The 17,411-nt window shown below is 39.0% G+C and overlaps 1 protein-coding gene across 6 annotated transcripts in view; it reads right to left on the minus strand.

Annotated features, from left to right (window-relative positions):
- Positions 1-17,411, minus strand: part of SPHKAP (SPHK1 interactor, AKAP domain containing) — a 103,232-nt gene that overhangs the window by 45,477 nt on the left and 40,344 nt on the right. For all 6 annotated transcript variants that reach the window (XM_006760398.2, XM_015561848.1, XM_006760399.2 and 3 more), the window contains one exon: positions 13,891-14,004. In XM_006760398.2, coding sequence (XP_006760461.1) covers positions 13,891-14,004 — 114 coding nt within the window. The remainder of the gene's footprint in view (positions 1-13,890; positions 14,005-17,411) is intronic.

A 17,411-nucleotide genomic window follows, 5' to 3' on the forward strand; every position in this document is an offset into this window, starting at 1 on the left:
GCACCCCACCACCAACCTGGTTGCCCCTAACTGCCCGCCTCTGCCTGCCTGGTTCCCCCCAACTGCCCCCCCCACTGACCTGGTCACCCCCAACTGTCCCCCTGCCATCCAGATTGCCCCTACTCCCCACCCCCGTTGGCCTGGTCACCCCTTACTGCCCCCCTTGCTAGCCTGATTGCCCCTTACTGACCCCCCTGTCAGCCTGGTTGCTCCTCACTGCCCCCACCACCACCCCCCCACTGGTCTGGTCGCCCCATGCATCTTGCTGTTCAGTCATTTGGTCATCCCTCACTACCCCCTCCCTGCCGGCCTTGTTACCCCACACAGCCTGCTGTTCGGTCATTACTGTTACTGCGATGGTGTCCTGGACAATTTGCCTATTCATAACACGATTATAGTAATCAGTCATTAGTGAGCATTGTAGTTTGTTATTAATAACTAGAGGCCCAGTGCACAAAATTCATGCACAGAGGGAGACTGCTTAGCCCAGTCTGCACCCTCTACAATCCGGGACCCCTGGGGATCAGGCCTAAACCGACAGTCAGACCTCCCTCTCACAATCTGGGACCACAGAGTGTGCAGGCTGGGCTGAGGGACACACCCCCTCTCAGTGCACGAATTTTGTGCACTGGGTGTCTAGTAGTTCATAATATTGTAATAACTATGCATGGTGTCAGGTGACTACTTGAAGTATAGTAGGGATCTAGTTGTAAAGTATGTGTTATCTAACCACGCATCTGTTTACATCCATTGGCAATAAGGGTCAGGCTAATAGCTCGCTGGTTGCTCCTCACTGCCCCCACCACCACCCCCCCACTGGTCTGGTCGCCCCATGCATCTTGCTGTTCAGTCATTTGGTCATCCCTCACTACCCCCTCCCTGCCGGCCTTGTTACCCCACACAGCCTGCTGTTCGGTCATTACTGTTACTGCGATGGTGTCCTGGACAATTTTCATATTCATCTGCTATAGATATGCAAACTGTAACACGAGGAGCTAGAAATCTGGGAAAGTAGAGGTACTTCATTTCATAGGCTCCATTAAAATGATCTTGGCTTAGTGGCTGGCAGGTCCTCCTGGGGGCTAAGCCAGCCAACCATCAGACAGGCCATCTGGCAGCCAGACAGACAGATGGACAGACAGTCATAGAGAGACTATCACTCAGCCTTCTCTTTGAGGGCCTCTCCTCCAGAGCTGTGAGTGAATTTTATTCCAAATAGGGCTTCACACCTTCAAATGAGCATCACCCTTTTCTCCGTTTGTATAGTGGGAGAAAGGTAAGATTTCATTTGAAAAAAGATTTCTGCTGTTTGAGAATAAAAGACTTTGATGCAGGGCATACTCAGAGGCTGCATATGAATTATTCACAAATGTACATGCATAGCACTGAAATATCAGTGTTCGTTATTAAATACCAGGAGATGGGTATATGAATTTCTCTTTGGGACCAAACAAACTTTAAAAGTAGCAACTAAAGCAGGCTAGAATAGGTCAGCACTAATATTTTGAGCACCTTAACATTTATGTTCAGATTTTCTTTAGTTATCTTTAGTAAATCTTTGTTATCATTTACAGTTTCGAACATCTCGCACTTCTGGCTTTTAAGGTTTGATTCCTTTGGATTTTAATATTATTATGGATTTCATTTTTAAGGAATGAAATGAAAATCAATCACCAGATAACAATGAAGTAGTTGAATTCTCGTGTTAAAATCTTGTAACTCCTGAAGTTCTTTTGTTCAGAGATGCTTTAGGATCTTTCTTTAATGAAAATATTAAACCCGGTGGGTGATTATTTGTATTTGCCTTTGGTTGTATTTCCATATCTGCCTAGAAATCTCTCCTTCTTTGTCCAATTACTGTTTTTCTAGTTTTCATGCTACAACTTAAAGGAAAATCACATCTTTTCAAGAATCTCCTTTGGGTGTTTTGCTTTGTCCATCACCTCCACTGACATAGCTCTTCCCTCTCTTATGGTTTCCCCCTTCTCTCATTTGTGTCTTTGGTGATAGCATATCACACTGAATTGGAGTTGGGTGTGAATCTCCCCCCATCTCCACCCCCACCCAGCTCTGCAGAACACCCTGTGGACACAACTTGCCTAACTTTTTAAAAATTATTTCTTAAAATATTTTAATTTATTTTTTACAGATAATATGGTTATTAAAATAAGCAAAACAAAAATAATAAAAGATATTAAAGACAAAACTGATAAACTCTCCCACTATCCAATAACCACACAATTGTGATAATAAATCTTTTTTATTATGCTTTCCACATTTTTCTCCAAATAAATATATATCTACATGTCTATAGATTTGGATTTCTATCTCTCTACTACCTAAATCTATCATCTATTAATATGTAAATGTGTGTACACAAATACAAGAATTTTGTGTGGAAGTAACAGAATATTAGTATGTATATTGCAACAGGGTTTTTCACACAGACATCTGTATATCTTACTAAATAAATTTTTCCTAAATTTGCATACACACACTATAGTTCTCAATAAATGGGATCATAATACATGTTGGGTTTTCTATTCACAACATATGAAAGTGTATTTGGGGGGATGGTGAAAGTAGGCTAAGATAAAATTTAGTCTTTATGTTATTTTTTTACAACTTAATTTACCCTACTCCTTTCTCTGTCATTTTCATATAAAATCCTTATTCCTTCCATAAACTGATTTTATGATAATAACTTAACATATGGTATATGTCGTTGTGTATGTGTATGTACAAATAACTATGTATCTACATAAAGATTGGGAATTTGGACATTGCTTTATAAATACCGCTCTTTATATTTGCCTTTTCTTACTCAACATTACAGTTTGGAAATTCCTCCAAGTGTAGTGATATAGCCCCCTCACCGTCTTTACAATGACTGCCTCCCATCTCGTGGCTGGAGGTGGTGTAATTTATCCAACCAGTTTATTAATGGGAATCACTTTGCTTCCAGGATTTTTGATTTGTTTGTTTCTGTTGAAGAATGCCATGTATAGATTCTTATTTTCAGTTACTTTTATGGATTCAGTTTCAAAAGTGGGATTTCAGGGTTGAAGGGCATAGTACTTTCAATTTTAACAAATGCTTCAGTTTCCTCTCTTTACAGGTTTGAATGATTTAAATACCCACCAGCAATATGTGCGAGCATCCTTTTCCTTACATCCGTATCAGTAATATTAATGATCTAATTAATGTACTGATTAACGTGCAGAAGGAGATAACCCATGGCATAGATAAACAGAAGCCTGATGCTCCTAAGACCTCCACATGGAATGTATTCCCCAGATTTTCAGCTGTGTAACAATGCTCTCCAAATTAAATCAACATGCCAACAATCACATAATTTCTGGGCACTGTGAACCATGCGAACTGATTCATACCTCAGCCTTCTGTGAGTGGGTTTGATAAATTCTACTTTAGCAGTTACTCTTAGCATCATCTAACATTTTTTTTTAAGATAATAAAGTTAGTGACTTTGGGTCTGAAGTTACCAGTGATGCATGCCATGAGATAGACCAAGGAACCATTCCCAATGACCTGAGGCTAATTTAGGAGAGAACTACTCTATGAATTATTAATGACAATGTTAAGAAATTTTTAAAAACAATCAAAGCAGCTTCAAAGTTTAGCTTGCAAAAATCACCATGCAGGTGGACATGGATAAACTTCTGGAGATTGAATTCAAGGTCAAATGGACTCCTATTCCCTATAACCTTAAGCCAAGCAATTGTCAGCACAAAGGCAGGTTGTATTTTTTTTGATAATTTGAAAAGGGGTGTAAATAATGCAAAAGTCTCTATAAATATATGCCATGATTCAAAAGTGTATTTAAATACAAAATTATTCTTTAATGGAGTTAATTGATATAATTTCAAATACATCATCTGTGCTCTATATTAATGCCCCTGAGAAAACTAATCTTGAATTATTTGACGTCTTTCAGAAGGCCCCACCCCCATAGTATAGACTTTGCCTTTTTTTTGTTTGCTTGCCTTCTTTCTTTTTCTCCTTTCTACCTTTCTTCTCTTCTTCCTTTTCACCTTCCTTTCTCCTTCCTTCTTTCTCTTTCTCTTCTTCTCAACATATATTCCTGCCAATCCAGTTTCTGTTCAGCATACAATAACCAATTTATCAACGAAAAATGAGGTCATTCTATTCCAAAGCCAAGAAAAACTTGACTTTAAGAGGTCATAAACTATGTCTATTTTAGTTGCCATTATAGTAAAATGACTATTAAGGTAAAAAAGAAGATACTTATGGGAGAAAATTAAAATTACAGAATATCATCACAAAACTGGAACTCAATATGAAGGGGTTTTTATAATGCCTACATTTTTTTTTTCTTTTGTGCCACGAATGTAGTGATCTTTCAGTACATGGTCTCTGGATTTACACAGATGTGTCTGTTTTTCCAAATTAATCAGATTTAGAGCTCAGATGTGCACCTATATGTCCATGTCAACTTACTTCCTGAAATCAAATGCCCAGAAATAACAGAATGTATCCTCTAATCACACTCTCTTTGAATTATCAAGGACTTGCTTTTCTTTTCTATAGGACTGACAAGCGTTGATTCTCTTTCTGGCTTGCAAACCACACTTCAGATATTTCTCAACCACCATGACCATGGCTTTTGTGATTTCTGGAAGATTGTGATTAACAGACTACAGTAAAATGGGATGGCAAATTAGGGTTTACAGGACTAAAAATACAGTAATCGCAGCTTGGAGAACAAAAGCTGGATTTAAGCAGGAAGCAATAGTGTTCTGAAAGATGCCAGATTTTTAGAGGAAAAAGAAAAGTATACCTGTCTAATTCTCAGATGGAAGTCAGGGGAAAATGCTATGAAATATGTAATTTCTTAGAACACGTGGAGTAGTTAAATTAGAAGAAGCTAAGAGGTAAAGCAGAAAAAGGATGAAACAAGAATGAGAGAGTTTGTGGAAAATTATTGTGGAAATGAATTGTCCATTCATTTCACATTTTCATATATTCATACATGAATATTGTTTATTATAAATTAGTCAAGTTTTCTTGGGTTTTATTTTCAAACAAATGATGTGATGACAATTTTCATGCGCCAGAGGAAGCCATTATTTCTGTAACATCTTAAATGTCTTGTGGAGCTTCATTTTAGGCAATCCTCTAAAATGTTCACTGTTGATTAACTTTGAAAAGTGCTTTCATAAACTGAAAAACAAAACAGACTTTTCCTAAGCATAGTAAGCCTCCCTTCAGTTTCCAGGCACATGAACAGGGCTCGAGTCCATTTTTTTGGCTTTTACTTTTTCAAAGAACTTCTCTTTACATAAAGGGAGCTCTGCCTATATGAAGAGTGAGAATGGATTATGACAAACAGAGGAAAAAGGGCATCTTTGAAGACACATTTAGTGAAGGAAGAAAAATAGTCAATGAAACTGAGCTGTTATAAGAATAGCTTGAAGCTTGTGGCCTTGATTGCTGAATTCCCTTCATGGTTACTAAGGTAAACCCAAAATACACCCCTGGTTCTTTTACTTCTTTGGTAATTCAGACAATGTGTTTCACAGACCAAACATCAGAACAATAGCAGACTGCTGAGCAACAGAACACCTTGGTGAAGGTCAGTGTAAAAAAAAATAAAGGCCCCAACATTATGCTGTTCTCACTAACTAGGCAAAATATCACTTTCTTCCAACACTGCACTGTCAACAAGAATATATGTGAAGAGTCTTAACATTGGAAGGAACTTTTGAGTTCACAGAGACCAAGCCACTGAGGAATATGTCATGATAAATGACTAACCTTAATTTTAATATAAGTTATTTTAGCTTGCACCTACCTTATTTGACTTATCCATGCTATCAGACAAAAACTGCAGTAACCAGAGAGTCTTCTTTGGTACAGATATATCTATTGATGAATTTACAGTTGACAATACATGAAAATTATGGTGGTTTCAAGATTGCATGACTACCTTCTCTTGTAGGCTGATAATGTGATTGTGTGGGAACAAATGAGTGACATAAATAGACGACTGGGTCTGCTACGCAATTAGAAAATGACTCAGTTTTAGCTATTTCTCATTTAGCATCCTCTGTCTGACCTTCTTTAATGCCTACATAGCTTCCAGCTAACAACTATATTGCAACTCAGTTCACGTAATCAAAAGAAATATTTTGCAAAGAATTTATTTTGTGGGCTTATTTTCAAATACATTCCTGAAAAAAAAAATTTAAAAATCAATGCTGTTTAATAAGTTTTCAAGGCTGTTCTGGACATGAATGACACCTGATAAATGTTTTAGAATAAAATGAACAAAAGCATCTTCTGAAGTTGGACTCCATGTATTACAAGGAACTCCATTTTTTTCCCTAGGGAAAATATTGGCTTTTTCAACAAAATATTCACTTTTCAACTTTATACAAAAATGAGGTGCTCTTCCTCAGGGGCATTAGGAGTTTTAACTTCATGACAGAATGCCAGCTCTACCTGTCAAAAAGGCTGAACGCTAAAGGATATTAAGCTACCTTTCATGGGAGATATAAACTCCCTGACTCTCCAGTTACAAACCTAGCCTGGGTCACAAACTCAAGGTACCAGACTGAAATAACCCAGAAAGAAGAAACTCTAGAGAGTTCCAGGTTTGGGACAAAGGTGAGGAGCTATAGTGAAACTGGCAAAGCTGGCAAAAAGTATAAACGCAAATATTTTAATTCTATAGAAAGTGTCTAGAAAGTGAAAATATACAGAATATGAAGAAGCATTTTCCAGGAAAATCTACTGAAACTCAGAATGGAGTCTGTGGTATTTATAGCACACCTCACTTCCTCTTTCCCACTGCGTCCACTCCCCACAGCTCAACTGGAGAGAAACTCCATTTGGACTCCTCTGTCTGCAGCTCACAGACAAAGGTTACTGATCTCACTTAGAGTCAGAGGCTGCCAGCATTTCTCATCCCCTCCAACTCCAAATTGAAGAGGCTGAATTCCTGGAGAGGGAGGCCAGGAAGTCGAGGGCTTCTTTCCTCCATGGGGCCCTATTCAGATGCTACCCCAGATGTGACAGACCAAGAATCCAGGAACACTCTCATTTCCACTTACTTACAGAGCAGATGTTACTCACTGGGAGGACAGCCAAGAAAACCAGAGGCTACTCACTACCCAGTGCACACGGCTCAGAAAGTGTGCCCAGGAGGAGAGGTTCTCTATGAGAAGAGCTCAGAAACTTTCCCCAAAGGACTGACATTATTTGAAACAGAGTTTAGGGAAGTTCAAGCCTAAGGGCACTCTTAGAAACAAGAGCTCCTCTTAATTAAGAGCAGTAAACTAAAACACAGACCAGCTAACTTAGAGAGAGAACAAGAAGGCATAGCTAAGAAGAGCCTTCAATGGGTCGGAACAAAATCCAAAACTGGTTTTATTTTTTTATTTTTTATTTTTATTTTTTTAATATATTTTATTGATTTTTTACAGAGAGGAAGGGAGAGAGATAGAGAGTCAGGAACATCGATGAGAGAGAAACATCGATCAGCTGCCTCCTGCACATCCCCCACTGGGGAAGTGCCCGCAACCCAGGCACATGCCCTTGACCGGAATCGAACCCGGGACCCTTCAGTCTGCAGGCCGACGCTCTATCCACTGAGCCAAACCGGCCTCGGCCAAAATTGGTTTTAAAAAAGACACCTGCCTAAATGTAATGGGAGCGGAGTACTGAGCTTTGTTAAAGGCAATAGAGCAACCAGCTAGTAAACAGTGGAGTCAAATAGGCAGGGCTGTAAGACCCAATGAAGCAAAAGAAAGATCAGGGAATGACACAAAGAGAGCCTTGCTAAGACCAGTGTCTTCCTCAGTGACTGTGCACAGGCCCAAGGCGTGGCATCGTTGAGGAGTGGTGAAAGGCTTAACCTGTGAGGGGGAAATAGACTTCACTAAAACAAGCTGGCCAGTTTAAAAAAAATAAATTAAAATATTAAACAAAATAAACTAAGGAGAAGGGGGAAGGGGAACCAGTTTCCAGAGTTGCTACGTTATCTAAATGTCCAGTTTTTTAAGCTTCTAAGATGCCGAGAATATTTGTTCATTTTTTTTTCATGCAGTTCAGAGATTCTGGAAGAGTAGTCCGCATAGTATAAGACCCCATCAATGTCAACTGGATGAGTAAATGCAGGCATTGCCACTGGAGATGACCAAGAGCTATGTTACTTTGGCTCAGTGGTACAGACATATAATATCTTAATAACATGTATACCTGTTGATGCCATAACAAGATATTTATAACATATAACCTCACAGTAATTTATTTAAAAAATTTAAAATCTGACAGTAATTTAAATATGAACATGTGACAATCTTAAATTCACTAAAAACAACCGAAAAGCTAAATACCTTAAAACTTTTCAATAATACCAAATTAGGGTCTTCAGCATGGATTAGTAATACAAATCTTTTATGCCTCAAGTAAAAATAATTCTACAATGTAGGAATTGTATCTTTTATTGCATTTTAATAAAATTATTATATTGAGGGAAGGGTTTACTGGGATACTGAAAAGGTGCTGTATTCAATGAACTAGAAGCTGATGAATTCGGGCTTTAGAGCTGGCCTTGCTACTAATTTACTCTGTAGCCTTGAGCAAGCCTTCCTGCATTGCTATTTTGTTTTCTCACCTGAAAAGTGAGTGATGGGCAATATATCTTCTTCTGTTGATTCCAGCTCTTGGCTTCGGTAATTTCATGAATAGAAGTTCAGTGAGCTTGGCAGAAAAGAGAATACTAGTGCATTCTGTTTGTTTAGCATATGGCATAGGTACTCACCAAGTGATATTTGACCTTGGTGCTACCACTAGGTTCTGGCAAATGACTGGAGCATGGGTGCTGCTGGCATCTGTGGAGCAGAGGCCAGGGATGCTGCTAAATATCCTTCAATGCACAGGACAGCCCTTCAACAAAGAATCATCTGACCTAATACAACATAGTGTCCAAAGCTGAGATACCCAGCTTTAGAAGAATTCATCCTGCGTGTCTAGTTAAACTACCCCAGCCATTGCTGACTTAGCTGTCTGATTAATGGTTATATTAAAACTAGAGGCTGAAATTTGTGCAAGAGTAGGCCTTCCTTCCCCCTGCTGCTGGCACCGGCTTCCCTCTGGCATCCGGGACCCGGGCTCCCCTTGCAGCCCTGGCTTCGTCCAGAAGGATGGAAGGACATCCAGAAGGACATCTGGTCTAATTAGCATATTATGCTTTTATTATTATAGATAATGATAAGGCATCATTTAGCAAGGGGAAAACTTCCTGCACCCGTTTCAGCCATTCAGGTGCTCCTGGCAAGTACATTGAATGCTTCCAGATTCTGCAATTACATTAATTCCATCATTACAGATGCTATGGACCAGCTGATGGGCGGAGTACTATCTGGAATAGTAAGTGAGGGTTGTCTCTGCTCTCAAAAAGAGTGTGCTATCCAAGCATGAAAAGCAGAAATTCTGCTTTTAGCACTATCTCATTTCCTAAGAAACTTCTAGGGTGAGCATGTCTCACTGTTACAAACAAAAGAAATAATACTCTTAACTAAAAAACAGACATTCCACAGTGGTCATTAGCCAGGTCCATTTTTAAATTTCTTCTTCTTCTTTATTTATTTACTAGAGGCCCGGTGCACAAAATTCGTGCACTTGGGGGCGGGGGGATCCCTCAGCCCGGCCTGCACCCTCTCACAGTCTGGGAGCCCATGGGGAGCGGGCCTGAGCTGGCAGCCAGACATCCTTAGTGCTGCTGTGGAGGTAGGACAGGCTACCACCACCACCCCTGTGCTCGTCAGCCATGAGCCTGGCTTCTGGCTGAGCAGCGGTCCCCCCGTGGGAGTGCACTGACCACCAGGGGCAGCTCCTGTGTTGAGCATCTTTCCCCTGGTGGTCAGTGTGCATCATAGGGACCAGTTGTTCTGCCATCAGGCTGTAACCAGCTCTCTGACATCTCCTGAGGGGTCCCGGATTGTGAGAGGGTGCAGGCCAGACCAAGGGACCTGACTGGTGCATGATAGAGGCCGGGGAAGGACACGGGAGGTTGGCCAGCTGGGGTGGGGCTGTGGGAGGTCTCCAGGGCATGTCTGGCCCATCTCGCTCAGTCCCGATTGGCCGGACCCCAGCATCAACCTAACCTACCTGTCGGAGAATCTGCCCCCTGGTGGTCAGTGCACATCATAGCGAGCGGTTGAATGACCTTAGCATATCATTAATATATTACGCTTTGATTAGTTGAATGTCTGACTGGACACTTAGCATATTAGTCTTTTATTATATAGGATGCTTCAACCTGAGACTCTAAGTTGTGAAAAAAAATTTGCTATCACTTTTAACTAGTTTTCCTGGGAGTTTGAGAGAACTGATTAAGAAAGGCATATTAATGCAAACAAATAATTCTACTAAAAAGAAATCAAAATTATGTACCCAAATTCCTTAAAGCTTAAAGGTATTTTAATGAGAAACTTTGTTTGTTGTCAGTTTTTCTTGACAGACTTTCCACTCAGAGGAAAATTACAATAATAGCAGGAATTGTATGAAATTTGAAACTCAAAGCTAGTCTGAGCTATTTAATAATGCAATCTGTCAAAATAAATTTTAAAACAGTTGAGAAATGGTATGAACACCCAGGTTTAAAAGTACACTCAGATCTATTCATCTGACTATATTTATAGTGGCAAAAATCTCAAGACCCATAAATACTTCATTTATGTATTTGACTCAGGCTTAGGTGCATAAATAATAAGCTCTTACTTTGGGGGCGGGGGGCTGGGACATGGAGATTACTGGATGAGCACTTATCAGAGTACCCACATTTCCTTTAAAAAAATAATCAGGTTAAAAAAAACACCCAGAAGGCTAGCATACAATTTTTTTTTTCAGAATGGCAAATCAGAAAGAATATAAAATTATATAGCTTTATAGGAGAATGCTACTTAGTTAAAAGATAAGCACAGTTTTCATATTTGCTACCTTTTGAAAAACTGTTAAGTGTGACTTTCGGGGGCTCCTAACTTCCTGGCAGATAGTCCCCATTTGGCATACTTGTCATATTCTGACTGCTTCAAACTGCTCTTCACTAAAATTTCTCATTTCAGCTGGGAAATGAATGCAGCTCCCTATCAAAATAATGACTAAAAATCATTGTTTGATGCTTAAGAGAAAACAGCCATACTGAGCACCACATGCAACACCCTGAAAGCTTTTCAAGCCTGAGATTGTCCATCAATAAAATTCTTAAGTGGCATATTGAACTCAGAAACCTTGATTCACTGAGGTACTTAGTTCTAAGACACAGCAAATTCATAAACTGTACTTGTCGTTCAGTAGAATGAGTACCAAGTCAATCAAAAGTAAATATGAAAAACTTGGCCACTAATGTGGATCAGGAAGAAATGAGCGAAAGAAGCAATGGTTCATGTACAACAGAGTGCCCCGGAGTTGTGAACAGAATACAAAGCAATAAAATCGGGACAACATTGCTACAGGTTCCTCGGATTCTGCTGTGATTATTTGTAAGTAAGTTTAGACTTGGGATGATTTTATGAAACTAAGTTTTTAAAAGTTAAACTTTAATCATGATGATATTATTGTAAAATACAGTTCTTTATTGGGATAATTTTTTGAAAAGGAATTAAGTGCCTTTCCCTTGACTCTACGGACTACTCTTGTGTGGCTATTTTGATCAAGTTATCTTACACCCTGTCCTGGTCCGCCATCTTTATAGTTCACCTCCATTTCTCCTTTGATAATAACTGCCCCTTAGCAACGCCCAACTACAGACTCTGTTTCTTCTTCCCATCCTAGAAATCTGGTCCAAATGAGAAAAAGAGAAAGGAATTATAAGTTAAGAAACTGACCATGGGATACTTTTTGAGAGATCAGAGCTAACTGGTCAAAGGGATCCTGAAATTTAGGTTAAGAATCATGGACAATTTTTAACATTTGTGTCAGTTTCATTGATTGTGAACTATTGTGGGGAAACAAATCTTCTACTATGTCTTTCATGTGTGCTTAGATGTTTCCCCTTTTGGAAAGGATAGGAAGAACCACAAAGACAGGATGAATCAGCTCAACCTCACTGAGTCATCTGACACTTATAGAAAGGGCCAAAGAATTAAGAAACGAAGTCGGATTGTTTTAAGTCCAAATTTGAGTCCATTGGGATAGGTGGAGGAGAGCTTTTTTTCACCTAGGAGGGTTCGATGGTCATCTTAAATTTGGCTATAAATTCAGCATTTCTAATTGTAGATCCACAATCCAGATTCCAAAAATATAAAGTGTAGAAAAGACCTCTTTGCCCTCCACTAGACAGACTTTTGTGCCCCAACTTCAAATGGGAGACTTTTTAAAAATATATATATTTTATTGATTTTTTACAGAGAGGAAAGGAGAGGGATAGAGAGCCAGAAACATCGATGAGAGAGAAACATCAATATGCTGCCTCCTGCACACCCCCCACTGGGGATGTGCCCGCAACCAAGGTACATGTCCTTAACCGGAATCGAACCTGGGACCTTGCAGTCCGTAGGCCAACGCTCTATCCACTGAGCCAAACCGGTTACGGCGGGAGACTTCTTAATACAGGAGCTATTTGGATGACAACTTTGACCAAAGTATAGCTGACATCATTCACGCTCCATTTCTCTCCATTTACAATTTATAACTGTAATTAGAGATCAGTATCGGCTAATGCCCGAATTTTCCAACTCATCTCAGAACTGAATTTGCAGGGAAGGTATCATGATTAATTACTTTCCACCTAATCCTTTTTGTTTACCCCAAAGATTTTTAGCCATCAACTAGTATTCTTGACAAGGGATCAAATCCCCAAAGTAGCAGATTCAAATCATTTGCCCAAACCAAGAGATCAAATTAAGTCTGTTGAATGGACTCCGCTTTCCTTGTGCTGTGAGGCTCTGCATTGTGAAATGTTTTACATCCTCTATCTCCCAGTTCATCTGGTTCTGCTTATTACATATAAAAACTTCTCCATCCCATTTTCAGCTTTTTTTTTCTTTTAGCAGAAGTGCTGGCATGCATCTTACCTCCAGGAATAGCTCAGAGCTAATGCTCTCAACTTTGTCATGAGAATTACATTGCTCTCCTTTTGGAAAATGCTCTCCCCCGATCTCTGTAATCATGACCCTATAAGAGCTAGGTGGTTTCAATTCAAATGAAACATAGAGCCTTGTAGGACATGAGGAAGGAGCATATTACACAACAACCGTAGGTACTCACATTCTAAGCCGTAAGAACATCTCTTCCCTTGAAAAGGAAGGTTTCGTATATAAAGCTTAACTCCAGTATATTAAAACTCATGCCTGTACACTTCCTGGGTTGAAAAGGTTTTCAAACAATGACTGTAACTTATAAAAATGGTACAGAAATGTTACACAATTTTCATGATGGGAAATAACCCACTAGCAGGAGTTATACAATATATTGAAAAGAATCTAGAGAGCTCCTGCATGGCCTGTTATTTCTCATCATACAATTCTGTTTCTGAGTCGTTTTCTCTGTCAGTTTTGAAATACAAACATGGTTTTTTTTCCCTTTCTTGATCACTGATCAGATTAACTAACCTGTTGAAATGAGCAGAATTGGAATAGAGAATCGTTTTCTCTGTCAGTTTTGAAATATAAACATGGTTTTTCCTTTCTCAATCACTGATCAGATTAATTAACCTGTTGAAATGAGCAGAATTGGAATAGAGAAGTGAGCTCTGTGCATTTTATTAACAGTCCATATTAACCAGTACGGATTTCCCAGAGGAGACCTCATCTTTAATGAATTAGGAAACTCCTATTCTGAACACGAGTCCCTGAGCTGGATTCCCTGCTTTCTCAGACCATATCCCAGGTTGTGTCTACTTACGGAAGCGCAAGCTGTGTCTTCGGACTTGTCTTCCACGAACCCAATCTGGCAGGGTGTCCTCTGATTCTGCAACCAGTAGTCTGTAGACTCGAGCAGGCTATTGCTGCGAAGCACCTGAGGGAACCGGGAAACCTTCTCAGTGCTATTCGGCAAGGCGTTCTGTGAACAAGCTGCTCTTTTCTGAGGAAACTTGATTGTTTCCTTTTCCTCAGAGTCTCTGGATGTTAGAAAAATAAACTTGCAGGAAAATAGTACCTCTAGACTATGTAAAATACCCAAGCAGGAATTGATGTTAGAGGAACACGTTGAAATTGATGTTAATGCTGACGCTTCCTCTCTCATCAAATCCAGCATCTGAAAGTGACGTTGCATGTGTGACTTGTGCATAATTTGCAGTCAGATGCTTATTGTGGGGAATGGTGCAATGGGCAATGGAGATCAAACTTTGTTTTAGTGTAAGTGTTCTTTCACTAAATATTTTCAATTTTAAAAAAATGGAATGTTTTTCCTTTCGGTGCAAAGTTGTTACTGAAATGATCATTCTTCAGTTCTTCAGCTTTGCTAACTTATCTGTGAAATAGGGCACCATCCTTCTAGAACACCTAAGGTACTATTTTAAGTTTAAAAATGATCAGGAATGAGTACAGTGCCTCACAGCCATCATTTTCCCATTTAGAAATAGTATGCTAATGCAACGCACACTTGAATACATGATTTAACAAAACCAAATATGCTTTACAAATACCTTATTCCTGGGCTTGGATTAAAGCAAGGAATAAAAATTGTATTTCTTAGCCAAAACATTTTGAAGATGCAATCTCATAAATAATCATTAGATTCAATTTCTTCCATGTCTAAATACTACCTAAATATTTTATAAGATGTTCTCATCTTGTGTAAGATTTCCGATGGTCTCCTGCTACCCCTTATTTTATTAGGATACATGTCTGCTAATATTTGACAAGTACCTTTACTTCAGCAATATAACAGATTTAGTTTGGTTAATGCCAGAAAAATGGAATGACACTTCAATTACATTCCATTTGTGCAACAAAGGGTTGTCATTCTGTAAAGATAAAAATACACTAATTTTTGTCTCTGAAGAGAGAGCTAACCAAATATATCTGACACATTTTCTATAACATTTTTGTTTTAGCCAAGTGATGTTATTACCTTTAAATCTTTCCTCTCTCAATGTTTATTATTACCTAGAGATGACAAATTTTCATCATTCTTTTCCAGAACAGTGTAGAGAGACACGTTGTGGATGAGCAGGTAGTTGAAAGATGAACTTGGGTTGTCACTACAGACTGAAGCTGGCACTAGAATTCACCTCTCTTACAGGTTTTACCTCAATTGTGATTCTCAAAGTGTGAGCTTGGACCTGCGGGGGTCCCTGAGATCTTTCAGAGGCTCCAGTGGTGAAATGATTTTATACTAATAGGAAGGTGTTATTTTCCCTTTTCACTTTCGTGGTCTCATGAGTACCCGGTGGGGCTTTTCAGATTCCACATGGCCTGTGATAGTGCCACAGAATGAATGCAGAAGCAAACCTCCTTAACTCTTCTCACTAAAATGTTTTGTTTTGGAAAACAAACATATTACAAGAAATGTGTGTTCACATGTGATGTGCTTATTTATTATTCTATTACCGTTATTTTTTAAATAAATAAGTTGTTTTTTAAGTGGTATTATTATTTAAAGTTAAATAAGTAATTGAACATAAGCAATCTTTTAGCTTTAATTTATGCTATATAACACACAAGTATCAATTAATATACCCCTATAAACAAAAGTTTTGTGATATCCCCAATACATTTTTTTAGAGTGCAAAGATATTTTGATTCCAAAAACAAAAAAAATTGAGAACTATTGTCCTAGGTCAGTGGTTGGCAAACTGCGGCCCCTTGAGTGTGGCTCTTCCACAAAATACCACGTGCGGGTGCACACATACAGTGCTATTGAAACTTCGTGGCCACACTCAAGGGGCCAAAGAGCCGCATGTGGCTCGTGAGCTGCAGTTTGCCGACCATTGTCCTAGATTAATTTATTTAAAGTAAGAAATAGGCTCTCAGTTTCCCTCCACACTACCGTCCCCTTTTATTTCCAGCATAGAGTTGAAAAGCATGAGCATAGGTGGGCTAACTGGGTTGAAAACCTAACATGCTCCTGTGTAGCAGGATTAACTGGGGGAGCTGATGTAAATTCTGAGTTTCAGTTTCCACATCTGGAACAGAGCTAATAATGCACCCCCACCCCCCACCCCCCCCACCTCCCGCCCCGGTGGGCATTTTGTAGTATCAATAATTGTTACTATTTTATTTGCATGTTTAGAATGTGCTGGGAAATTAGCTAAATGTTCCTATACATATTAGCTTTAAATTTAATCCTCATTGCAATGCTATAAGGGAGAAATTATTGTAAAGGTTAGACTCTTCACAGAGATGGTTCTTTTGAATATGATCTTGAGGCTCAGAGATATTGGAGTTCCTGCCAAGTGCTCAGAGCCCAATTTTGGGTCTGGGTTTGAAGACACCAATGTGTGTGAGTGAAGTCATGTAACAATGCTGCCTCCCATAACCCATACCAATGGGTCTAATTTGGGATGTGTTTTTAATAAGTTATGTGCATCTAATTTTTGTAAATATAAGTACATTTTCCTATGGACTTCCATTTTAAAGTTAGTTTTAATTAATGAAATGCTGAAGTGACATTTTTCCTTAAGAAGGAGAAACTTTCAGTGATGTAAATTGTAATTGAATTCATCCACTTGGCAAGTATTTCACTTTTGCAAAGGAAAGCGTGCCTTTGCATCTGTTTCTGTTAACAGTAACCCAAACTCATGCCATTATGTTTTTGCTCCTCACCTTGTTTTGAGCTTTAGAATTTGGAACAGCCATCAAAAATAAATAAATAAATAAATAAATAAATAAAAAAGCCTTCACAGCATCATGAGAACATTAGAGATTTAAAATGGAAGCATCAAATGAATATGCTAATTAATAGTACTTTGTAATGCAGTTTAGTTAGTCCTCTGCCTAAAATCACTTCTTAGCTCACTCCTCAAAATTTAAGCTCTGGGCTTCTTTTTAAAAAATATTATTGGCTTTAGGAAAAGATGACAGGGTGTGGGGAGAGAGAGACTTGTTGTTTCACTTATTTATGCATTTATTGGTGGCATCAAATGAATATGCTAATTAATAGTACTTTACAATGCAGTTTAGTAAGTCCTCTGCCTAGAATCACTTAGCTCACTCCTCAAAATTTAAGCTCTGGGCTTCTTTTTAAAAAATATTATTGGTTTTAGGAAAAGATGACAGGGTGGGGGGAGAGAGAGACTTGTTGTTTCACCTATTTATGCATTTAGTGGTTGTCTCTTGTATGTGCCCTGATCAGGGATGGAACCTGCAACCTTGGCATATCCAGACAACACTCTTACCATCTGAGTCAGGGCCTGGATTTCTATATTCTAATCTCTTCAGCGCATCATAGTTGCAACAGAAGAAAGCAGCTGTCAGTTA

This window comes from Myotis davidii, unplaced genomic scaffold (assembly GCF_000327345.1).
Source record: "Myotis davidii unplaced genomic scaffold, ASM32734v1 scaffold370, whole genome shotgun sequence".
NCBI classification, from domain to species: Eukaryota; Metazoa; Chordata; class Mammalia; order Chiroptera; family Vespertilionidae; genus Myotis; species Myotis davidii.